General features: G+C 43.1%; 2 protein-coding genes across 19 annotated transcripts in view; both read right to left on the reverse strand.

Annotated features, from left to right (window-relative positions):
- LOC105418623 (cingulin-like) overlaps positions 1 to 9,702 on the reverse strand; it is a 38,736-nt gene extending 29,034 nt beyond the window's left edge. The window contains exon 1 of the mRNA XM_029837914.1: positions 9,670 to 9,702. The gene's annotated coding sequence lies outside the window, so the exon portion shown is untranslated. The remainder of the gene's footprint in view (positions 1 to 9,669) is intronic.
- A 4,389-nt stretch (positions 9,703 to 14,091) lies between these two features.
- The window catches only part of tcf4 (transcription factor 4), a 128,692-nt gene continuing 116,053 nt past the window's right edge, over positions 14,092 to 26,730 (reverse strand). For 10 of the 18 annotated variants that reach the window (XM_029837245.1, XM_029837256.1, XM_029837244.1 and 7 more), the window contains 5 exons: positions 22,579 to 22,702; positions 20,316 to 20,481; positions 18,762 to 18,991; positions 18,321 to 18,465; positions 14,092 to 17,797 (listed from right to left, as the gene is read on the reverse strand). In XM_029837245.1, coding sequence (XP_029693105.1) covers positions 17,749 to 17,797; positions 18,321 to 18,465; positions 18,762 to 18,991; positions 20,316 to 20,481; positions 22,579 to 22,702 — 714 coding nt within the window. In that variant the 3' untranslated portion in view covers positions 14,092 to 17,748. Of the gene's footprint in view, positions 17,798 to 18,285; positions 18,466 to 18,761; positions 18,992 to 20,315; positions 20,482 to 22,578; positions 22,703 to 26,730 lie in introns of all 18 variants that reach the window. The other 8 variants (XM_029837246.1, XM_029837260.1, XM_029837261.1 and 5 more) reach the window with 3 other exon arrangements.

Raw genomic sequence — 26,730 nt, forward strand, 5'->3', positions numbered from 1 at the left:
TAAATTTAGAATAATTTTTAAAACCCTTCTTCTGACCTACAAGGTCCTCAGAGGCCTCGCTCCATCCTACCTGGAGGAGAAAAGTGATACCTTACCAGCCCAATAGACCGCTCCGCTCTCAGAATGCTGGTCTACTTGTGGTTCCCAGAGTTTCTAGGAGTAGAATGGGGGGCCGAGCATTTAGTTACCAGGCCCCCCTGCTATGGAACCAGCTCCCTGTCCAGGTACGGGAGGCTGACTCCGCCGCTACTTTTAAGATCAGACTTAAAACCTACCTCTTTGAAAAAGCTTATTGTTACTAATTCTGTAGTTCCAGTTACTATTATAGATAAATTATCATACTTAGGGGGTCGTCTAATCATTAGGTCACATCTTAGCTGTGCTGTTATAGGCCAACGCTGCCAGGGTCCAGAGACATGATCACCTGACAGGCCTCTGTCACTCCACTGGGTCATAGTTTCCTCTCCTCTCCTTTCCTCCTCCTCATCAAGCAGACTAGTTATGCTGATTCTTGTGTGGTTTTTCTGCTTCTCTCCCCCCCCCCCCCCCCCCCCCCATTCATTTACAGGTATCACCTGACCTCCGGCCCCGCTGACCCGCTGTATAAATAGTGTATTTTTTTGTGTGTTTCCGTCCTCTCCTCTCCTCTCCTCTCCTCTCCTCTCCTCTCCTCTCCTCTCCTCTCCTCTCCTCTCCTCTCCTCTCCTCTCCTCTCCTCTTCTCTCCCGCTCCCTCTCCCTTTCCCTCTCCCTCTCCCTCTCCTCTCCTCTCCTCTCTCTTTACCCAGCCGGCCATCAGCAGGAGGGTCCCCCTACATGAGCCTGGTCCTGCCTTTTCCTTGCCACTGTTGCTTGTCTGGGGTCAGGCCCTGGGATTCTGGAAAGCGCTTTGAAACAATTTTGATTGTAAAAGACGCCATATAAATAAAGATTGATTGATTGATTGATTGATTGTCCGTTAGCTGGGGTCGTTGCCGGTAGGTCAGTCCGATTGGGATTCTCATCCCCCCCCCCTCGGGAATCCCTGGGGGTATATTTCGGAAGGGTTCTTTGTATCTTGCTTTTGGGTGCTCCTTCACAGGAACTGCAGTTCTTGGTGCTAGCCCTTGCTGCTCTGGTTGCTGTCTTTCTGTGCTGTCAACTGTCTCTCCAGTCATCACCATTCTATTCATGGTCGTCATTCAGACTTTCCCGGTGGTCACTGACGAGGCCAGACATGATAGTTATTGAATACACCTCTAGGTGCTACTTGGACGCATCATAAGTGATGAAACAAATATAGGTTTCAAATCATGTATCACCACTTTAGTGTATAGTAGGAATCACCGGATTCATATCAATGCTGACTTGACTCCTCCTGCTAGAACATCCTACATTCTAGAATGGCCAGAACATAAAACAGAAGTGAATATGAAAGTGTGGAACTCCCCCTGTTTTCAAACCTCCACCAGAAACACAACTTTAACCTTTGAACACTAAAATAGAAGAAAACCCTGCAGAGAGAGTGTGTGTGTGTGTGTGTGTATGTGTGTGTGTGTGTGTGTGTGTGTGTGTGTGTGTGTGTGTGTGTGTGGAAGGTGTGTGTGTGGCAAAATGGCCTCCAAATGATGTGAGCCTGGCTGGGATGGCGTCTTTCTCTCATCTATTCTTCTATCACTCTGGTGCCAAATTAGTACCAGCATTCTGCATCACTTCCCTCTTTTTTTAAAGAGTTGACTGATGTGCGGGTAAGCGTGGCAGCCCGCATTGTGATGACACAGTCTGGGACTACAGACAGAAGAGCACTTAAAACAAAAAAACATCCCTTTGTCCTCGATGCACAGTGCATGCTAGGCTGACATGTTGTGTACAGTTAATCCTGTTATTTTAGACAGCAGAAATACTTGATAGAAATAACCAGATAAGACATCCAGTCTGGTTTCTTCTGCCCACAGATAAAAACCAGATGGCACCAGATGTGTTCGACTGGCACCAATCCGGTGTTGTTCCTAAACATGTGGCAGGTGTTCTGAAGTCCATCCAGGAGTGGGGCAGGTACACCCCACCCTGGTCAGGTCGCCCACTCACTCACTCACTCACTGTCGATGTTTTCCCCTCTATAATTGTTCCTAACCTTAGGAACCCCAAACATAAAATCAAGGGGCCAGATTCACCAATATGTTCTTAAGAATCTTCTTAGATTCTTTCTTAAGTTGTTCTTAAGAAGTTCCTTAATAAAACCCTACGTCGGATTCACCAACGCGTTCGTAAACCCCAGAATTGTTCGCAGCTGTGTTCTTAGATTGATGAATGCCATCTGTTCGTAAATTGAAAGCGCGTGCCAGGTGAGTCTAATTAACATATGATTAGCATAAGTCACCGCCCACCAATGCCCATAAAAGGAACTGCAGCAGGACCCTGTAGACAGAGCAAAAAGCAGCAAAATGCCCAAAGCGAAATGCCCAAAGCTTGCCTCTCCACGCCTGATTTCTGACGCCGTGTTGAACAATCAAGAAAGGATGGCTACCACGCTTGATAAAATTGCCTCAACCCTGATGACTATAGCCAACACGCTTAAAGAAATCAACGAGAATGTAAAAAAAATAAGAATGTAAAAAGAATAAAAACGTGTAAAAGCTGTGCTCTGAAACCGGTCTCTCTTATTTTTTCTTTTTGAAGTGAATCAAGACTGTTAGACTAAAATTGTGACAATAATGCATTTTATTCACAAACGGGCAATTAATCGCGCTCAAACGTGAACCGCGTGCCTGCAGTCTGGCCCCATCATTGCGTCAGGACGCACATCCTCACGGGGTTGTGGCTCTGTGTCCAAACACATCCAGCGCCCCTTTAAAATGCCGATGGTGCGTTCAATGGTGGAGCGACTGCGCGCATGCATCTGATTGAATAAAATTTCCTGTGGAGTCTGAGGGTTGGTCAGTGGTGTCAACAACCAGGGAGCTAGGGCATATCCTCGATCCCCTAATAAAATAAATAAAGATAAAATCAAATAAAAAGACAGTTTTGGCATGGTTTCCAATTTGGCTGATTAAAGTTCAGTCATTGGCACATTTACGTAATTTTAAAATTCTCTGTGAATCACCAAAAATAGGAAATAAATAAATATGACATAATTATCATTGTAATATTGAATTTTATTGAACTCCACAAGAGAAGAAAACACAACCATGCCAACATGTCGGCACTGAAATGTGCGCAAGAGTACTCCTGAGTGTTCGTAGGATTTGTTCTTACCTACGCATAAATCCAGGATAAGAAGAAATTGGTGAATGCCACAATCTTCGTAAAATGTTCGTAAGTGGGACTTAAGAACAAATTTGTTCGTAAGAACGTTTCGTGAATCTGGCCCAATGAACCCAGATTGATACAGCAGCGCAGACATGATGCCAGAAGGTTGACAGTTCAAATCCTCCCACTGGCAGGAGACATGGGCGGGGGAGGTGAAAGCACCCAACCGTCCCCACCCTAATGGTCACCACTGGGTCCTCATTTCAGAGAACACATTTTTATATGATGACCAATAAACATAAAAAATTCAGTTCAACAGAAAACAGATGATGGATGGATGGATGAAAAAAGAGTGAAGACAATGAAAACTCCAAACTCTTTCACTTTCTTTGTTTACTCCTGTAACTAGAACACTGACAGCAACAACCACAACATCAGCATGGACTCTCCAAGCTCTACAGTCCCACCCAGCACCCAGCGAGCCTGCACCCACTCAGCCGCCAACCAGGCTTAATGAGTAATAAGCTCTGGGTGACCACTGTCTTGGAGTCAAGCCAACTCTCCCAGATGCCAAATTGAAGCCTGGAGGTACTGCATAATGCAAAACAACACTCATTAAAACTTAGAGGGAAAAAAACAAGTAGCAATTTAAAAAAAACAAAAAGAAAAAAAACCCCTCGGTGGCAGATTTTAAATTGCTAAGACGAATAATTAGGACTGTCAAGCGTCCATTAGCAGAAAGGAGAAACTACAAGATGGAGAAAATGTGCTCCAAAATACATGCCTGACCCCCCCACCCAACGTTTCACTCTGAGCATCAGGCTGAGATGTGGAAAGTGAGCTCCAGGAGATGTGGGCGCAAATGGGATGAAGGACATTAAGAAGCATTTAGATGATTTCTGCTGGATAATGTGGCAGTTTGCAGGTGAAACCTGGAACTGATGCAAGTGCTTTTGGAATGGAGTCAAGCTGCAAACGACTGCCGAGACGGTGGCTTGTCCTCGTTTGAAGCCCTGGAACCAATGCTGGTCGAGTGGCCAAGACACATCTTGTTCGCGCAAGTCCAAACGAGCGAGGCTGAGTGTGTGTCATCGAGGCCAGACATCTGCAGAGCTTCCGCTTGCAAATTTGCCGGTGGCAGTCCTGCAGGGGTGCGTTCCCTGCATTGAGCAGCAGAGAGGTGCAACAGTATCACGGAGGTGTACCATTAACTTTTATGAGCTCAACACACCCAAAGCTCTGGAACAGTGGACTGCATACTGAACAGGTATGGAGTGGGCCTTCAACCTGTCAGGATACAGTCATGATGTTGAGGAGCGGCCTTCATCAGCCCAGACTGTTGGCTCAGCACAGTCTGGGCTGTTGAAAACATGAAAAATGCAACCGTTGTTTTCAGCTTTCTCTACCTGACCCAGACTACAGTAACATTTCTGCACTCCTGAATAAAAGAGGCCATTAGCCCCACTAACATAGAAGGAGCTAACTGGGCTTCTCCATATTAACTGTTAAAGATTAGATGCTGCATTGCTACTTATATGGGATCTGCATTAATTGGTTGTTGTAGCAGCTTTGTTTTTATGATCCTCCCACTGAACATGATGGCAGGTAATTAACATTGCTAACTACTGTTGTGTCTCTACTGGTTATGTTCCCTACTTCAGGAGAACTTCTGAGTTTTTCTGTGTTGAGGACTGCAGATGTCCTCTGTGAATGCCTGACGAATATCCGCCATTTGTTTTTAACTGTGCGCTGCATTCAGGTGCATTTTGATGGTTCAGGCCTAAAGACTCTGCCCTCAGGAACCTTTAGCAGTCGGCTCTTTCTCAGGTGTGAAACAAAGGTCTCCACATGAATGTTGGTCTGCTTCTTTATTTGTTTTCTAAAAGCCACTGCTGAGAGGACCTCAAATCCTCTGATCTGTAAATACGCTTTGTTTGGTCTAGTGTGTTCTCCTTTTTTGCATAATCCAAGGAATAAATTACTAAAAGCAGAAGTGCAAACATTAGACATTTTTGTCTGCTACCTATAGTTGTACATTACACTGAAATGTCACAAAGGTCCTTCTATTGGTTATTTCATGATCAGATTGGTTCTGATTTACATTTCTACCTGTTACATAAAACAGTCCACAGACAAATCCCCTGACAAGCTATTATTCCAACACTAATCAAAACATTCCTGAGCTCAGTCCTACAAAAATATGAATGAATAAAATCGATAAATGCTGTCGTGGTGACAGTCGAGGTGGATCCATTCTCATTTATCTCCATAGTTGTGCCAAGATGTCACGTTCAGCCAAACACTGAAGGCTGCACTGTGCTCATTCACAAGGCTTTTAATGATGCCAGTGCTGGTCTGATCTGCTGAGGAGGCTTTCAATGGTCATCTTTAAGCTGCTACCCAGAAGGAAGGATGAAGAGAGAGAGAGAGATGGAGTGAGAGGGGGAGAAAGAGAGAGAGAGAGCTCACAAACAGCAGAAGAAAACAGAACGACGAGAGCAGCTACGCTGGATTATTGTGTCTTTCCACAAACACAAAAACAAACTCAAGTCCTGTTGATTTTCATGAAATTCCACCAGCCTCCAAACAGACACGTGAGGTCAACATTTCAGACAAGTTTCAGTCCATGAATGAGGCTGCACACACCCTCATACCTGCCAACTTTTCACATTTCCCAGTTGAACTTTTAGTTTGTGAGTGTGCAGGTTTACATCCAATTTATTCTGATGCAAAGAAAAGACATCCACTGGTTTACATCCATTACTGGGGTACTGTCATAATAACATGGTGATAGTTTAATTTATTATGATGGTTCAAGTGTAAATACATTAATAATACATCAGCAGGTAGGCTGCTGAGTGACGACATAAAAACACAACAAGATGGTGGAATCATCAGCTAATAATAATACTTATCATTCCTCAGAGGAATAAACAGCAACACCCTAAACTAAAACCCTCAACTCAAACAGATCTAAAGTAACATTAAGATGGGAAATTTGTCAGCATGCACAACGCATTCAAAAAAGCCTTGTGCTAATTGTCTGCAGCGAACAGCTAGCTAACAGCTAGCTAACACCTAGCTTCATCCCACAGTCTGACTGTTAACAGGCGACTGTAACAGACTGATCCCCAGTTTGTGAAGCCAAAAATCAGCAAAAGAGGAGAGCTCAAACATTGGCCTGCAAAGAATTCAACAGCATCGAGTGTGTTGACCCATGACCTGACAGGCATTTCTAGACTTTTATGGGAACTTTATCCTGCCATACTTGAATTCCACTTTGTTAATGATTGACAGGTTGCAGATGCCAATGGAGGGTGTTTCTCATACCGGAGATTGTGTCGTTTGGCTTATGAAATCAATGAAAACACAATTGACAATTTGTTCAGCCAAAGATCAGCGTGGAAGAAGAACAGTTTCTATTAATGAGGTCATGATTACACCATACCATAACTAGAAATGCTACAATCTTTGTAGCAGAGATAGTTGGGGGTGTCTGAGTCACCTCACCTACGTCACCCTCCCTGGAGCCGCCCTCGGGTTATTCACCCTGTATCTACCTCAGTCTACCTCCCTCACTTCATCAGTGTTGTGGACCTGAGTGAAGGTTCAGTCTCCTGTTGGGGGTCACAGGCCAGACTGGCAGGAGCTACAGCCCATCATGGAAAGGGGCTGTACGGTGGTAGACGTACATGCTGAACCTGACAGAAAGAACCAGACAATCCACCTGTGGAATCACCTCTAGACACCACAGTCATCGCAGGACGACGGCTGTCGTTGCTGAGGTTCACTAACCTGCGTAAGATGATGACTGTTCAGATCAACAGGTTGGGCCACGTGAGCTAGAATTCTCCATCCTTCCTGCCTCTGAGTACACATAAAGGGTGATGTGTTGACATTCACCATGGCGATGGGAGGGCCGTGACCTTTCACCCTGATGTGAAAACATGTGCTTTCAAGAACAGGCTGATCCTAATTTCAGTGGGAATCCAGCAGGACGTGTATCTGCATGACTGTCAGGTAATTCCTCAGATCAATGACATCATCTACTTCTATTGTCCTCTTCCTAAAGAGGGTCTTTTTCTCTCTTTATCCCACCACAAAGACCTTTATGAAGGAGCCCCAATAATCTAGGCAGCTTGTGGACTTTCACAAGCTTCCTTTATCCAAATGTAAATCCACCAAAGCCAACAGACAGAGCTGAAACCAGAACCCTCTGATGATGATGATAATGATGATGATGATGATTCGGAGGAGGAGGAGGATGAGGATGATTCGGAGGAGGATGATGGTGGTGTCCAACATGCACTAATGTGTCTAAGTGTCAGTGATCTTCTGTAATAACAGAAGATCTTTCTCCATTCATCCTTGATCATTGTTGTTCACTGAGCTGACTGAAGAAGCTGAGGTTCATTAGTGATCCACAACTGTAAATATGTGCATATGAAAACGACTCTAATGGCTCATCAGACTGACAAATGCCAGCACATTATTTGGATGTGTGTGTGTGGAGGGTGGGGGCGGGGTCTAGTTGGTCTGGTTTGATGACAGAGTTGTGAAGTCAAAAGAAAGAATGTGGAGCAATTATGAGACATTAACGAGAGTGAAGGAGGACAGTTCTTACTCATCCAGAAACTCTGTTTCTCCTGTCAAACATATAGATTATGTATGGAATGTCAAAGGTTCTCAGTACTTGGAGGTTGTCACTACTGGGAGGATCTCAGAGGGGAAAGTGACATGAAATATTTATGACAGCATGACCTGTGGACTGGAATCAGTTTAAAAATTAACCCACAGAATCACATTAAAATTCAATATTAAGATTGGGTGACTATGATAAGCTTATAAAAACACATATATTAACATCATATTAAGATATGACAAGTAAATATTAGGATAGTCCAACTTGTAGCTGTGTACATAATTAAAGGAAGTTGTTCTACCAGCAATTCAAAATGGAAAAAAGCCAAATGAAACTCTGAGGAGTTCAGCATGATGGAAAGAATGTATAAAATTAAAACTGTATAACAATAAGTCAACTCCTGCTGGGTCAAAGAGAGAGAGAGAGATGGAGAAGCCAGCAAACCCACGCTGGAGGGCTGATATAACGAAGGAGGAGACGCTGAGATGGTTTTGGGTTCCAGCAACGTTTAAAGTGAACAATCCTCTGAAACATGCGTAATTGTACAGCCATGCAGCAGCATCACTACAGCTAGCAAACATATTCAACGAGGCTGCTCAGGATCTCACGTCAACATCTTCCTGCAGCACCCAGAAAAACTGGCTGCTATAGCAACAAGCTTGCAGGTGGAATTCTCCCACAGTGACCACTTTCATCCTTCATCCTCCAAAACGCTCAAACTTTCCTTCCAAATGGCAGAATGACAAACAAAAACCAGGAATCACAGAATGGAGTTTGACAGTTCAGATTTCAACCTGATCGGGATGTGGTGGCCTCCAGAAACAGGAAGTGACTCTTTTTTAAAAATCTGCAGGCAGCCTGAAAACAGGTGGTGGAGAGGTGTCGCTCATTAACCACGGAGGCTGTGGCTCCATGTGGAATTCATGTACCATCAATGTTCTCTGCACAGTTGAAATAAAGATAATGTGTTTCTCTCTCTTATCAGTGCACGGTGCAGAGTGCAGCATTACCCACCCGCCCCTGCACAAAACAATACATTCCATCACCACGGCCAAGGGAGGGGGGGTTACAGTGCGCCATTCACCGGATAAACACGGTGTGCTGGGCTGATTTCCCAGATTTTCCAGTTATGTCAAAGGTGGAGGTCACGACCCTGGCCTTCCACAATAAAGTGTGTGTGTCTGTGTGTGTGTGTGTGTGGGGGGGGGCTTTGATTTGAAAAACACAGCCTTGTGTCTACAACACCTCTCTTTCCTGAGACATTTGTGGCGGTGAGACAGCCACCCTGTCATTAACAAGCTGATAATAACATCTGCTTTGATCAACAGTCGTCCCTTTATTACCGCGATATTTGGTCATGTTGTCAATCTTTAACTTAGCTGTTGTTATTACAGCCAGAAATAATCCAAAACGGGCAACAGGCTGAATATACTGTACAAAATAAACTCCACACAACAGACTTTGTTCGGAGTGACAATAAATGTAATCCCTAATCTGATCTGGCTGAACTTTGAGACGGTTACATTTACCTTTTAAACCCTATTTGGTCGCTCGATTCGCCTTTTATTCAGGTGATTTATGTTGCCACCTCCACAATCTGCCTACAATATTGAAAGTACCTGGCTAACTGGTCGGTTGTGTAACTTTAACCCCCGCGCAGTTCCAGTTTTCAGCGCGTTTCTGGGCTCCTCAGCGGGAATAAACGCGTCCTGATGCTCAATGAAGGAAACTAGTCGCTGTCATAAGGTGAAAGTGCGTTGCTGAAAGTGACCCAGACACCAAACTAAGAGCAGACCTTACCTGCTGTCGCTCCGCTGCTGCCACTGACAGGCTGCAAACTCCGACTGACAGTTTGCCTTGTGGGCGTGTCCAGGACGACACCTGCAGCGCACCTGAGACGTGACGTCACAGACGCACAAAGAGCGCTTTAGCTGCATGTGGTCTGTGCAGGTGAAGCAGCGGGAGACGCGAAACCTGCGTCTCTTGCTCTCGCTCTCCAAGAGTTCAGCAGTTTGACATGAAAAGGCAACTATTTGAACCACTCCTGGAATGATCACCTCCCCATTGGTGCGCGCGCGTGCACAGACACAGTCTAGCAACAAAGTGCAAGAATTTATACAACAAACAACCAAATTACACCGAGAAAAATATTGTCATTGTGTCTTTACACCATTTACTCTTTTTTATGATCATCACTTTGTTTAGAAGTGTCAGAGTTTGGTAGTTAAAGATGCACACAGATGCACACACACGCACGCACACACACACACACACACACACACACACACACACACACACACACACAGACAGACATATTCTTGGTGCTTCTCTCATTGTGAGGACCTTTATAGATATATTACATTTTCCAGCCCAATGTACTGACCGTAACCATGACAACTAACCCAACAATGACAACAATGTTCTCATTTCAGTATGGAGCAAGTACAAGAACACACACACACACACACACAAAACCACAAACAGTCTGTTGGAGTTGACTGACCAGGAGCGTACAGAAAGGTCAGTATTCTGTGCCCTCCCTTCTGACTGATCAAAATCAAATAAATACACTGTAATTTATTGATAATAAAGATGAGTGAATACTTGGGGTTTCAGCCCAGTAGCACCAGCAACATGACAACAGCCAAACGTGCCCCTTTGCAGCCTTGCTTACAGCAATGTTGGTTGTTGTAGGTGCTGGGCGACGCCACCGTCACGCCTCACATTCCTGCAGCCTGCGGAGGAGAACACACCCAGTCAGCTGCGCACACTCTGGAGCCGTCGTACACGTCAAACCTGATCGTGTGTTTCATCACAGATCTCAGCACTGGTAAAGCCGCCTTCCCAGTCTGAAACAGCAGCTGAAATCCAGTCTCACCCACACAAATACCATCAACGTGACTCTGGGAGCTGGTTAAAGAAGCTAAATCAGACTAAAGTGAGACCAGATTCACAGGATCATGTCAGAATTTGAGTGTGAGCATTGATGGATCCTGTCAGATCACCCTGAAATCCCCCTGATCAGCTATAGCTCAGCCATGCGTGTCCCAAACTTTTTTTTATTCAACGTTGTCAGTAATGATGATGTTCTCTGTAAATCTAAATTTGAGGTGGATGATTATGAAAGCTTCTATGCTGTGGAGCAGAAGTAGAGTGACGGATGGAACGATGAGCAGGTGGTGAAAGAGAAAGTGACCAGCGAGCTTCAGTCTTGAAAACACAAGGTGGTGAAACGATGAATCGGGGCTGTAGTTAAAGCCCGGTGTTGCTCTTATCAACCTTTAGACACATATCGCACCACCACCACCACACACACACACACACACACACACACACATGAAGAGACTCATTTTTTGTGTGTTTTTATAAGTAGTACATATTAATGAATCACCCACTTGTATATATTTCTAACTAAGAATTAAACATGTTACATATGTGTTGTTTACAACTCCAGGAATGAAAGGGACAAATAGCCAAACGTGTTTGTGATTGACAGAGAGGAGCTGATGATGCCCCGATTTAAACAGATCACAGCAGCATAAAACATCATCTGTCTCTATCTGAGTGGACATTAAAGGTCTGGACTAAAAGAAGACTGTTAAGTCGTAAACTGATACATTCAATCCTGCTTTGACTTCTTCATGAGTGGGAGCCTCATCAGCTGCACAACACTGAAACTGACCTCCAGTCCACCACCTTTGTTTAACCAGTGTTCAGCCATGTAACAGGGCTCAAACGCCACCATGAATAAACAGCTTTGTTCAGGATTTATCCATATTTGCAGGTGTTCTCTACACGTTCATGTTGAGAATGTCAGATACGATTCCCATTCTACGCACTGGGGACATATTTGACACAATCGCCATGAATGTTAATGCAACAGAAACTCAAACATGCCATCAGGCTGCCGCAATCAGACCAGGTCCTCATGGGGCCACCCTCCTGCTGAGGATGGGCCGCAGGAGGAGAGGAAGGAAAACGGAGAAGAACGTATATAAAGATTTTCTATGGTAGTAAAAGAACTAAGGGAAACAAAGCCATCCTGTTTTTTTTCTGGTGTTTTAGAAACACAACAAAAAACTGGGAAGACTAAAATGAAGGTGAGGCCATGCTGGTTCCCTACAGGCACGAGCACATGGAGCCACAGTGATGAGTCAAAGACATAGAAAACTCTAGCTGGTGTCTGCCAACCTGGACAGGTGTGTTCCTGCAGACCTTCCCTGTGGGATTACTGTCAAAGGAAGACTGTTTATGAGGTCATGAGTCATTCCAGTGGAAACGATGAGGGAGCCTTCAAATATTGCAAACCGGTGCAGACAATAGTATCCATAGTAGTGTGTGTGTGTGTGTGTGTGTGTTCTTAGAATTTTTACATACTGAGTACCAAAATCCTCATTCTACTAGCAAAATGAAGACATTTTTGGAAATCGATAATATTTTGGGAGTGTTTTAGGGTTAATACTTGGTTTTAAGGTCAGGACGGTTTATAACAGGAAGCTCGTTCTTTATTATTCAAAAAGGAGGGATGGGAGCTGATAAGTTATACTTCTCACTCCTTTTTAAATGTGGATTTGGATGTCTTCAAATCAATCAAATCAAATCAATCTTTATTTATATAGCGTCTTTTACAATCAAAATTGTTTCATGGCGCTTTCCAGAATCCCAGGGCCTAATCCCAGACAAGTAACAGTGGCAAGGAAAAACTCCCCTTTAACAGGAAGAAACCTTGAGCAGGACCAGGCTCATGTAGGGGGACCCTCCTGCTGATGGCCGGCTGGGTAGAGAGAGAGAAGAGGAGAGGAGAGGAGAGGAGAGGAGAGGAGAGGAGAGGAGAGGAGAGGAGAGGAGAGGAGAGGTCTTGTGTTGTTTTTGTCTTTTGCCATTTTTTTTACTTTAATAGTCGATATAAATGCTTCAATCAATCAATCGATTGATCAATTATCAGTCAATCAATCAATGAGTCGAGATTAGAATTCGATTTAGGTCAGGGTCAGGTTAGGGTTAGAAAAAGGAGCTGGGGCATGTGTTAGATCTATGAAAGTCCTCACAAAGATAGAAGTACAAAAAAATACTGTGTAGTAGGTTCTGTATTTCTATTCTAAGTTGTGCAATTGTGTGTATATACTGGAACTAGGTTGTGTATTTTTGTGTGTGTGTGTATTTGTGGGGAGAATCAAACCTTGAAACTTAAGCACAAAGTGAAACTAAATCATCTCAATAATATAGTTTAACATAAAAGCAAAGCATCAAAAATGAACAACAAACACAACAGCAGCATGTTTCCATGTATTTATTTGATTTCTCTCCCAGCTGAGACTTTAAAGTTCAGGCTGCTTCCTCAGAAACAGCTTTTCTATCCATCACTCTGTTAATTCTGATGCAGAAAGAAGGAAAAACAAAGTGTAACATCATGTGGAACTAATGTATAGATTCCATGAGCAATTCCTGACCCCAGCAATTATTATTATTATTGTTGTTATTGTGTGGGGCAGGAACAGCGGTGGTGGGTGAGAACCTGTCTGTCTCTGGCTCTGCTTCCCTTCCTGGTGGCGCCGCTATAGACGTCCATGTGCTGCAGGTTACTGGAAAGGTTCTGGAGGCTGCTAACAGAGCACTGGGAGCTGTGGTGCTGCTGGTGCAGAGTTTATGTGTGTAACCTCCCCTCAGGGCCGATATACGGAGACAGACAACACACACACTCACCCGTTCAGCCCCCCAGAACCATGTCTTTGGACCGTGAGAGGAAGCCAAGAGAACCCACGCAGATGAGGGGACTCAAACCCAGGACCGTGGTGCTGGGATCCTTTTCTGAACTCATATTTCCAAGTTAAGCGCTAAAAGAATTTTATTTATCTTTTGCTTCCTATTTTTTTCAAACGAGCATTTGTGTGATTGCGTTAAGTGAAGAGTCTGGAAGAGGTAAAAGGAAAAGTCCCGCTTGCTACTGGGTCAGCTCGATTGTCAGCTCTGACTGAAGCTGCAGGATCTCTGAAAATAACGTTTCATCTCAAATTACTGTAAATGAGTTAGTCTGGTTTTCATGAGTGCTTCCTGCAAAAAAACGGGCATCATGGCAAACCTCTCCTCATCAAAAGGATCAAAGTGCTTCTTGATGTAGGAGATGTCTGAAGAAGCCTGTATTTGTTCAGATAACCCATTTTGACTTGGTAGAGAGATAAAAAACCAGCTTATGTTTGGGACACAAAGGAGAGCAGCAGTCGTTGTGAATTCAACTCATTATTGCAGTAAAACTGGTACAGAGTAACAGATTACAAAGCTCATGGCACAGTCACTGAAAAAGAGAACTGAGGTGTGTATGTACAACAAGGGGGGAAAAGAGTGAACATTTTGGCTAGTAGAAACATTGGGATAACATAAAGATGAGGATACTGTCCGTCGGGAGATGACTCGATTATACAACGAAGAGAAAATATGAAATAAAGCATCACAGAAAAATAACATACATACTTAAAAAACACATTTAGTACTTACACTGACATATTCGATCGGAGTGTTTCGCCTGTAGGTCCAATTCAAAAGCAGCTTTTCCCTTTGATTCAAAGCTGAATTTTAGCGGGAAACACCCGTAACCACAGACGGAACCTGCCTGAACGCCGCCTGATTTCTTTTTGGGGAAATAGCTACGATTGTTTGCTAATGATGATCTGCTCTTTCTGTGATCAAAACCACTTTAATCAAGACTGGGAACTGTTACACGTGAGTCTGGAATCAGGTGCTGAGTTTATCCACCGTAACCCCCCCATATATGAAATGGATGGACGCTGTCCGGGTGCACCGGATCTGCCTTTGGACACGTTTTCACCACAGTTTAGTTCATTCCGTCTTTCGGATGAAGCGGGCTGTTCTAACGGGTCAGTCTGGTACCGGGCCACTACACATACACAGGCTCACTAACAGAGCTCACCATCATCTTCATCACCTCTCACTGGCAACTCTTCATCTCACAGGAAATGTCTGATGACTATTTACACATTTCTCTGAAAAGAATGAAATAAAATAGAAAAAAAACCAATTAAAATGGTAATGTCATGAGGCATGGACAATTATTGGATAGCTTTTCTGATTTTTTCCTCTTCCTCACATAAACTATCAAAAGTGTTTCCCACAGAAAACAGAATGTTAAAAAAATATTAATAAAACAGCAATTTGGAAATTTTGACCTCACTACATTTTCAATGTGACACATTTTTTAACACACATGAATTTCACTTTTTCATCTTTTTACCAAAAGAAAAACAATAAACAAACAAAAAAACCAACCCATACAACATATTTCTAGAACACAAAATAACAACAGTCTACATGTAAAAATATAACTTTTACATACACAATTTTAAAATAATGGTAAAGTTTGCTTTTTTGTTGCATACAATTTACAAATGTCTATGTGTGGCTGCCTTGGAGAGCAGTGAGTGGAGCTGATGGAACTCCGGTCCCATTTTGTCCTGCACTGGGCGCCGTACTTGTCAGAGGGTGTTGTCATGGCAACGGCGGCAGCGCAATAAAGTCAGTTGAAAATTCGTAACACTGAGGGGCCTCAACAGCGTCTGCCAGTTCAGTCTGTGAGAAAATAATTCCTTCCCGAGCCAACAAAAATAGGAAAACAACAGAAAGTGGCACCCTCTTTATATATTGTATATATTTTGTACATTTATATATAGATTGATTTATTCAAATAGATTCTTTTGCAGTCTTCGTGCCTTCCTGTTGATTGGGTAGAATTTTAACCACGTCCAAAAATGACGGCCGACAATGCTGCCAGATAACTGATCATGGTGCTTTTTTCTTTTTTTTTTTTCTTTTTACATTTCTAATAATAGACATGTAAACCAGAACAGACAAAGAAAAAAGCAAGAGGAGAAATGATTTTTCATAAAAGAGAAAGAGGGAAAAAAAACCTGTTTTACAACATACAGCCACACACTTGTACTGAAGACTACATTGGCTTACAGACAAGCCGATCAAATATTGATAAAAAGCTAATAAGCTATAATACAAGAAGTTGTTCACCATGGAAACGGGGCCTGTAATGGGAATCGTTGGAATTATGGAGGACTCGTTGGGGACAGAGAGAGAAGGGACAAGCGTCTGTCTCATCGGCTGGATGCCAAAACACGCAGTTTACTTACATATTAGCGTACAGTACATTAAATACAAGTGAGCTGTTTTATCCAAAAAATACTTTTTTTTTCCTTTTCATCATTTTTTTTTTAAATTCCCAGGTCTGGTAAAAAACCTGACTGCATAGAACCTAACCACTAAGAACAGGTTTCCCTAAGCTTGCATCCTATTAAAAGACCAGGTAAATGTCGTCCTCTGGCAACTCGAATGATATGAACTCTAAGAAGGCACATTGGTACAACTGTGAATGTTGGGATTGCATCTGTGGGAATGCTTCAGTGGGGGTGGGGGCGGGGGACTCTGCCTTTGGGCTCATTAGGCTGGGGGAGAGCAGAGAGGACAACACTGGAAGTGGGTGGGCTAAGGGCCCCCACCTGCACCTCGCTGTTGAGAGCTCCAAGACAATCAGTGGACCTCCTCTTAATGCGAACCTGTCTGAGAGTTTTCTGGATTTCACTGTCAAATCTGTGGACGCTCATGTTTTTATGTGTGTTTGTCTATTTTTACAGCCCAGAACTGATGCAGAGGGACATCCAGAAACCCCGAATCATCTCGTGTCAGTGGCCAAAAACTTGAAAACATCATGACATGATTGAAGCAAACACCAGTCAGTGAAAACAGGATGTTACTCCGGGAGACGATGTAGTGGGAAAAACCAATCAGGGGCAAATTTAGAGAAACTGACACAGGAACACAATGAAAACAACTTGTTGGCCCCACAAAAGAGGAATCAGCATCCTCCTGTCTGATGATTGTTCCCTTGCAGCATCTTCATCATTTCTCCCTCTCCGGCTCTCAGGAAGCCAGAACCCTTCTCAGCTCACCTTCTCTGGTCTCACCATGTTCAGGACACCAGGAGACACCATTCAAGTCACTGGGATTCACGGAATGTGCTAAATGTGGAATACAGGTGGCTTCAGTTCAGCCCTCCTCTCTTTCATTGAACCCATCTGTCCATTCGGTCAACCGTCCCACAGAGGGACACTTCATAATGTGACACGGACGGTCTGCCTGCGATTCCTCTGCCTGACACAACACTGATTAATGACTGATTATTTCGGATGAACGCCTCCTTCAAACAACAACTCTTAAGGCTTCTAATTAAAAAAAAAAGGTCAGGTTTGTTACAGAATATCAGACCCCCCCCCCCCATGGGTTTTGTTGACCCCTCGTGTGGACACCTTTGATAGTCACAGAGCAAATAAAATTGTGTGTTCACATCATTTAGTGACTGCCAGATTTCAAATATTGGTTTTTCTCCTTCCTTCCACTTTTTTGTCTGACAGGCCGTCGGCCTTTAACACTTATAACACTTATTACTGATATGTTTTCCTCCATTTTGATCACATTTTCACCAACAAGTACACACATGTAGGTACGTACGTGCGCTGCATGCACATATACGTACCTACATGTGTATACGCAGCTATGTAACCAGGGAATGCTGATAAAACAGGAAGTGCTGCAGTTCCAAAGACTGTTGTCCGTTGCTTTGCGTCACCGTGCGTCCGAGGCTCCCGCGGTCCGCCACAGTGGGGGTGGGGCTCCAGAGGAGCGTCCAGTTCACTTCGGGTGGAGAGTTTAGAGTTCTCGACAGAGGGAGACGATGGAGAAGACGACATACGAGGAAAGTCAGGTGGCCGATCACACCGATTTAGCCAAAGTTCCAGATCGGTTGATTGGTCGGGCAGACGAAAGGGGCGTGTTTGATTGATCGCCAGGTCGATTTGAAGACCATCAGACAAAGTGTTCACTCATCATCTTGATGAACTCTGGCAACTTTGACCTACGGAGACAAAGAGGGACACGAATGAGTAGAAACACACATACGCGCGCGCACACCCACCCGCCTAACAGTGACCCCTGGTGGTCGCAGGATTTCTTTCAATTAAATAGTTGAACCCGTCATATGTTCATTAATGTCAAAGACTGGAAAATCTCTTAATGTGCTAACAAAGGTCCACATTGATATAAACATTTTACATGAATCCAGAGCAAATTATAACATTGTGTGACAGTATTGGAATCCCAGTCAGCCCAGTAAGAAATATGGTTGTCTGTGTGGATTCACTGCAGCTAATTTAAATTCACGTCTTGATTCAAGACGAGAAAATACCACGGAAAGTTTACATATTTGCTCGAAAAACATGTCATGTTTTTTTTCGGGATTACTTGAAATTTGAGAAAAAGAGCTTATTAATATTTTATATTTTTGAATTTAGCTTTTAAATCTAAAGTAAGGGTAAAACAGCAGATTACGGCCAAGATTCTGACCATTCAAGGCAGGAGGAGATGCTGCTGCACTTTACATTTGTCCTAGGGGGTTTGATCCATCACCCATGGCGGCGGAGGCGTGGTGTGCCGCCAGCGAGAGGGGGGCCCCATCCGATGCCACTGTGACCTTCTCCTCTTCACGGCGCTTCAGACAGGCTGCCTTCGGGTTGAGGTTTCGCTCTGTGGACATAAACAGGCAGGGACGTTTATGGCTTTTTATGGCAAAATCCTCCATCTCTTCTCACGATGGAACCAACATCTGCAGTATAACGATGATCCAAATCAACCACCTTATATATTTACATGTTGGAACACGATGATGATGTAATTTAAAACAGAACTGACTGGACTAACACAAAGATTGCTCAACTTTTGTAAGAACCTTCTGAGCTACTCTACTGAGTACTACTAAGCACGCCGGTGAGAACCTTGAAAGACAGCATATCGAACAACACCACACTTCCTGTGACACTGACCTCGGACCTGTTGCTCCAGACTCAGGATGACAGCCACGGCCTGATGCAGGATCAGCAACTTAGTCTGAGGTTTGTCACTCTTCAGGTGCATCTGACACATCCTGCCCAGCTCCTTGAATGCCTCATTGATGTCTCGCACACGCAGTCGCTCCCGAGCATTGTTGGCCATCCGCCGCTCTCGCTCCCGTTCCATCTTCTGCTCAGGAGACAGGTCCTCATCATCATTGTTGCTATGGTGACCGATGGCAGGGAAGAGCAACAATGAGGGAGAGCGTGGTGGGAGAAATGAGAAGAGGAAGATGGGCACGTGAGAACCAAAGCTCATCACGTTCCGCCATGAGTAGAAGCTGGTTTCAACCTGCAGCAGAACCTGATAACAAGTCTGTTGCATGAGGTGGAGGAGAAAAGATCCCCACAACCACTTCTAAAGGCAGGAAAGACGTTCTGCTACACTGCTCCAAATATGCTTGCAGGTGTGTGTGAAAACACACACTAAATGATAATGTTTTGCTTTGGTCTGCCATTTTCTCAGGTTAAATGTTAAAAAAATATCCAATCTGAACATGTTTAATATTCTATCATGCTGTATAAAACTTTTGTTTGTGAAACACAAGACATTACAAACATTCACACACAACACACAATAAGATCATCATCATCATCATCATCATCATCATTAGTTAACCGCCACCGGTTGGATTCCAAATGTTTCAGATTTTACCTTCCTCCAGCTGAAAACTCCGTGAAGGGAAATCAACACTGTAAAGCAAATTTGATCGCGTTCTGAATTCTTTTGCCTGAATTTGCATGAATCCAAGTTGTTGGTGGATTATTGCTCCAGTGCTGACTTCCCAGCTCTCAGTGTGAGGGAACACATATTTGAGAATGTGGACTGTTGGCTCTACTCTCTTGTGTGAGAAACAGCTAAAACCAGGCACAAGACCCAGGAGAGACTAAGGGAGGAACAGGCCAGACCACTGGTCCAGCAGGAACCTTTGGCTCAGCTGAGGGCAGGGAGAGGTTCCTGCTGGACCGGAAGTCTCTGTAGGAGCTGACGTATTTAGCTGCTTCTCATCACACTTGGTCACTTCATCAAAGTCCAGAGGCTGGTTTCCAGAACACTCACAGCTTAAAGTCCTTCCTTGTGTCATTTTGAGACCAATTTTGTTTGACATGAGCAGTTTGTTTCAGGATAAAGTACTAATCTGTGTTATGATGGGGGAAAAATGAACTCTGTACATAATTAATGAAAGTGTTTCAATGCCACAAAGGCAAGAGAAAATAAAAACATCTGTTTACAGCTGCTGAGTTTCAAAGCTGCATTTATAACACAGGTAACATTACTTCCTGTTTTAATACAAGCCTTTTCTCTCTACTCCTGATGATGCAACACTTCCACAAATTATCTGTTTTATACCATAAAAAGAAGAAATATGGAAGCTCTACAAGTTATTTGGTCGTTGGTGACACTTGGACAAGGGAGGCCTCTGAGCGTGCTGATGTTTTGAGCCCAACTTAGAGTTTTGATGAGAGTGAGCGTCTGAGGGGGGTTACCTAGATCTTGACCTATCAATAGCTTTGAGGTCTTTGCTGTCCGGGTCCTCCTTCTTTGGCTCCATGGGCTTCGAGTCCTGCAGCAGGTTTTCATCCCCCTCATCCTCAGACTTGATGTCTGAGCTGACGGAGGAGGTGCTCTGGCCTTGAAGGCCCCCAGACAGAGCTGCAGGGTAATAGAGGGGGAGAGGAGAGGCCATTAGAGCTGATGCATGAGACTTAAAAATAAAAAAACAAACAAATATATATAATATATAAAAAAACAAATTGCATCAGGTTAGATATAATAAAAAATATCTTAAAACAGTAAATCCCACCCTTAAAAGGTATTTATGCTATGATGTTTTCTATCGTTTATAGTTTTTTTTTATAGGATTATAGGCTCGGGTTTTCTCAATATTATTTATATTCTTGATTTTATAATAATTAATTAGTTGTTTGATACCATTACTGGAGACTGCAGTTTGATAAAAAAAAAAAAAACAATCCTTCAAATATTTAAAAAGATATTTTATAAAAATAATTTTATTTACCTACACGTGTACAGAAGATTTTTTTGATTTGCTTTCATTTAAGTGTTTATTTGGTTTTTCAAGTAATAATTTTAACTCAAAGACAAACCTGTCTCACAGGTGGAAGTTAATAAACCTTAGATTCCCTAATAATAGAATTATCTGCTCAACATAATTAAATGTTCCCGGAACCTTAAAACTATTCTAGGATCCTAAATAATTTCCTGAAATAATTCTCATTCTTATAATCCTCAGTCACGATGCACAGGCACAGATTTGGGCTTCAAGATGGCGGCCTGGGAGAGTCCTGGTGCAGCCATGCAGCCTCTGTCTGCCTGCTTCCCCCAGAACAGTGCAGGCTTTATTTGACGTCTGTATGGATCTGTCATTGGGATGCTGCCAACATCTCAGTCAACAGAAAACACTCTCCTCGGGTCCCACACACGCGCTAGCGCGCGCTCGTCCGGCCGTCGGCCATTTTGAATCCCCGTCTGCTCGACTGAGGGCATTTTGTATGCAGCTTTGAGTGACGGCCTGTGTTTGGTTTGTGCGTGCAGCCATACAAGCGCAGTTTTGCACATAAACAGTTTCACTTTAAAAGATTGCGAAACTGTGAAAAGAGACTTTGTGCTTGTGACTGAAGGAACCCGGGTGGGCAAACACAGACACTGAAGACGTCAGAATGAGTTCAGGGGTAAAAAGAGGGCACATCTGGATCGTGGCTGCTGTGGTGATGGTTGATTTCCTGCTCACACTACATGCTGCACCATTTAGACTTGACTTAAAATATGTACATTACGCTGATTTCAGCAACTCGTGAATAAAAACAACACGGATCACCTGTCAAATCAATTACAAATGTGAATCAAATTTCTAAATCTCATCAAAAAGACCACATTAATGTGGAAATGTGAATAGAATCAGTAACATAAAATCAGAAATCTATATTTTTTAACTATTGATTTTATTTAACTAGTTTAAAATTTCAAAGTAATGAGAGGACACCACGCTGCTACTGAGTTCTTTAGCTGCCAAAAACATTTTGATGCCCTTTACTTACAGCCTCTAGACACCCTAAACTCTGTCTGCATGTGTGTGTGTGTGTGTGTGTGTGTGTGCCTCCCTCTCACCTCATTACACACTTGGCTCTGTCTGCCTTGAGCTGAACTCTGCTGCCAGCTCACTCATTTTCAGCCTCTAAAAGCAGGCTCAGGGCTAATTTGCTCCACAGTGTTCTCATATACACTCTTCCTCCTCCATATTCATATCACACACACTCACTCGTTGAGCTCGGGCGGTAAAGTTGAGGCCTGCCAGCTGAGGTCCGTATATCCGCCTGCTGCGCTCGCCTGAACCTCCCCACAACTTTGCTTTTTGATCGTGCTGTGACATCTTTAGAACCTGTACCTGCTGTCTTATCTCAATTTTTGTATTTCATTTTTTGTGTTATATTTGAGTGGTAATTTTTCTATTTTTCATATATTTTTGTTTTTTTAAATATTTTTTTGATCACTCAACATAATTTAAATGCAAATAACAATAATAATAATAATAATAATAATAATAATAATAATAATGGGATGTTAACAGCATTTGTCCATCCGTGGCAGGTCCAGTAGTCAAAATTATCTATGTATGTATTATGTATGTAATGTATGTATAAACGTCTTTTTATCGTGACACATTTAAGTCCAAAGGCTTCATTAGTGAGTAGAAATGTCAAGTATATTGAGACTAAAAGGTAATCTTACCCCGGTAGGGGTCGGGCTGGCTGAGGTCTGGCGAGGTGGCGGACTGGACAGGCAGCTGGGACACGGACACCTGACCCGCCATGGAGTGTCCAGCACGCAGACTGTCTTCTCTGTGAGAGCCCACCTGCAAGGAAAAAAGAAACATATTTTTAACGTTTAAACAACCGAATTAAGGACAGCACAGAGCACGCGGGCATGCACGGTTTTTATTTTTACAGATGTAGTTCTGTATCTGACCTGTGGAGGGCAACCTCTGCCTTTATTAGGAGTAGAAATACACACCTACACACACGCACGCACACAGACGCGCGCATACACACCAGCTCCGTAAAATAGTCTCTGACACGCAGATTCTACGTTAAAAAAAACTAAATAAAACTGCAGACTAGTCTTTCTCTTCTTGTGTGTTGAGCAAAACACTGCAAATGCAAAAGTGTGCACGTCGGTGTGTTTTGCTGAATTCCATCCATCTGTCTGACACACATCACACACATATACACATGCACGCAACAACACAACTGACAATTATCTTAATGCCCATATGTTTAATTGTGGGATTTCTAATTCCCAGAGCAGTGAGCAGCTTCCAGCAGGGACTCACTGTTTTGGCACTAGATGGGTTCTGTGTGTGTGTGTGTGTGTGTGTGTGTGTGTGTGTGTGTGTGTGTGTGTGTGTTTGTGTAAAATGCCAGCTTTATCATGGCGTCCCGCGGTTCACAATAGTCTTTTTTCTAATTTGAACACGTCAGTGAGACAGTTGCTCGATGCATTTTAGTAACAGATGATAATAAAGAATATGTATTATTTTATGTATTATTTAATGTATTATTTTAGTGTCTCTGGGGCTTCAGGATTCCTCAACACAGCAATAGTTGTTCACAGAAAAGCATCTTATCTAAGCTGCTATTTGCATTAACATACAGACCAGAGCAGATTTATTGGCAGTGAAAGTGTTAAAAAATGAAAATGACTGCAGCAGAACCACACGTGTGTTCTTTGTCCTTGTCCAAACCTTCCGCCTACATTATCCACGATGCAACAACAGCTGACAGCCGCTAACTGCTAACCTCTCTCAGTGATCAGGAGCGGCCTGCTCACTTTTCCTAACTCCCCTCCTCCTTTGGTAGAAAAATAAGGACACCTGAGGCTGGGAGAAACTAAACGGTTAGAAATGGTTTAGCCCCACCCACCGGGATCAAGCTGGTTATTGCGAACTATCTGCAGGTCATCCGTGCTTGTTGTTTTAAAGGATTTTTGCTGTTATTACTTGAAAGGAAAGGTGTAACTCCAAGTTTAATGTGACTACTTATAAACGACAAGTAAAAGTGTGTCAGAAGAAACATCCCTGGCCTGTTTTTCTCATGTTGTCTTGAAGCCAAAGTGTAAATAAAGTTGTTGTGAAAATCCACCTCCCCTCCCTTCTCCTGTTATTCCAGCTGGCTGACAGTGAGGTCTTGGCCACCACATTCCAAACTCCCCCCTCGCTCCCTACAAATATCACAAAATGTCGCCCGGCTTCGCTGCGTGCATGCTTGTGTCTCTGTCCTCTTGTCTATCCATCCACACGTCTGCTCGCTCCTTTATTCATTATTTGCCTCCTCTCTTTCTCTTTCTTTCCGTTGCCTGCCTTTCATCACCGGCTGGATTCCCAAATGTAAAATGTCAGCAGAGAGGGAGACAGAGAGGGCGGTGTACATTTTTAATGGAGAGCTTTTATATTTTCACAAGTCTTCCTTCCCTCTTCCTTCATTTGGTTCATCGAGGAGAGGAAGATGAGACAGATGGAGGAGAAAAACTATAAATAAATTACAAATAAATGAATGTGGCACATTTGAGCTGAGACAACAACGTTGCCATGCCCACTCAGCTGGGTTCAGGACAGCCGACTGGCAGTACCAGTTGACTGTCTGGGTTTCACTTTTATCAAAAGTCCAATATGTTGTTTTTTTTGTTAGCATTAACACCTAAATTAAACCTGCTGGAAAAAGAGTGCTGCTGGTTAAGTCTGATTTAACCAGTGGTGCTTTCAGGGATGCTCAGATCTCTGAGCGTTACACAATCACCTATGGATTTTGGGAAAATCCATGCTTCCTTGATTTAGGTTTAAATACACCGCAGGTGCTGGAGGGTCCTGGAATGCAAAATCCGAGAAAGCTTTTAGGAGGGAAGATCACAACATGTCAGAAACTCCACATTTTGATGAGCTCACACTAAGATAATTGATGCTAATGAAAAACTGTTCACAGAATCCTGCCTGATTATGTGATAAGATCTGTTGTTGCTTTGTCGCAATACAATACAATATAGTGACGCTAGATGGGGAGAATTTCAAACTAAAATTTTTTTCTTTGTTTTACCTTAAAAAAATGTGGCACATTTTGCTGGGACTTTTCCAGTTAGAGGATACTGTTCTTCAGAGGGAGAAATTAGGTTAACGGCCCCTCACGCCTGCAGGGAAACTAAGCTGTTGAACAAAGGCTACACAAGGCCATGAAAAGTAAAATAAAAATAAAGAGGATAAAAAGAAACTCAGAAAGAAATGAAGAGCGGTAATTTAAGACCAAGCATGAGTGAGTGATTGATAGTCGTGCACAGAAAAGGCAAAAAGTCCAGCGGAAAATACTGCTTTCCCCCTGCAGTCAGTAGAAACAGTCCTGAGAGCAGCTACACACCTTAAACAAACTAATTTAGAGTGTAAGCGTCCCGCGATGACATTGATGTCTTCATTAGAATCCCAATGAGAACGTCATCAATTTTGTTGCCTGAATTCAGTCGATTCTCTAAACACAAAATGGTGCAAAGTCTCTCTGTAGAAACCGAATACTTGATAAAGATCACCTACACACACACACACACACACACTCTCTCTCTCTCGCGCGCTCTCTCTTACACACACACACACACACCCTTCACACAGTCAGTGTGGTAATAAATCCATGGTGCTGTCCGTGGTGCTGAAGTAACATCTGTCTGTCTGTCTGTCTGTCTGTCTGTATGTCTGTCTGTCTGCCTGCCTGCCTTTCTGTCTGTCTGTCTTGCTCATTGATATCGTATATTCCACATATATTGCTTTAATGTTTTATTCCAAATGTGTATGTTTAACATTTGTGTCATTTCCAATCCACAACCTCTTAAAACCATCTTAATACTGTTACAATAACAGAGAGAATATTTATGTTTTCCAGAGAAACAGTGAAATTTTTTTTGACTCTGCGTTAGTATTTCGTCTGGAACTCCAGTAGCCAATTATCAGGCTCATTAAACTTTATTTATCTAATTATCTTCATGACCACATGACTGCACACAAATGTCCAGTGGTGGTGGTTTGTTTTCACCCCAAATACACCCATTACACAGCTACTGGAGATAAACATAGGCTGTATGTTTCTACTCCAGGCTGCTGCTGCTTTTTTGATCCAGTTCTATAAATTTCTATGAGCTCAGATAAATAAAGGACCATTGAGTGTAATAACATTTATGAATGTGAATTTAAATAACACAGGTTATAATCCATTTCATTTAGTGGCTTAAATATTAGTGGAAACTCTCTGCGTAAACCTCCCCGTTTCTCATAGATGCTGAAAAAACCAGGGTGACCTGAAGGCACCGTCGGAGACAGACACTGGAGCGTCGCAATGTTGATACTGGAACACTGTCGAGGAGGCTAATGATGAGCACCAACAGTCGGACTTTCTTAATGTCAGATCATACTACAGATGCTAGCGATGCTTTTTCATCTCTCTCGGCTTCTCTCTCTCCTGCAATAGCGAACCACCTGTTTTCCCAGAGTTATGACCTCAGCCTGCAGGCGTCTCTGCCTAACACTGCCAAACTACATACAGCTGTGCGTGTGTGTGCGTGTGTGTGTGTGTGTGAGCGGAACATAGGAAGTAAACATGCCATAAAATGTGCATCATTACCAAACAGAGCTTACAAACACGGCAGAGGCAGCAGACAGAGCGCATATGTAAAGAAATATATGATGTGTCAACATAAACATCTAGACAGAGACGGAGATGAAGGAGGAACAGAGTGAAAGACGAGTGTGGAAGAAACAGCCTGGATGTTGATTTCATTTAGGACTTTAACATTTTATTCCACAAAAAATATTAATTGGTAGCATCAACTAGTTAATTAACTGAGTTCTATTTG

This window comes from Takifugu rubripes, chromosome 6 (genome assembly GCF_901000725.2).
Source record: "Takifugu rubripes chromosome 6, fTakRub1.2, whole genome shotgun sequence".
Lineage (NCBI taxonomy): Eukaryota > Metazoa > Chordata > Actinopteri > Tetraodontiformes > Tetraodontidae > Takifugu > Takifugu rubripes.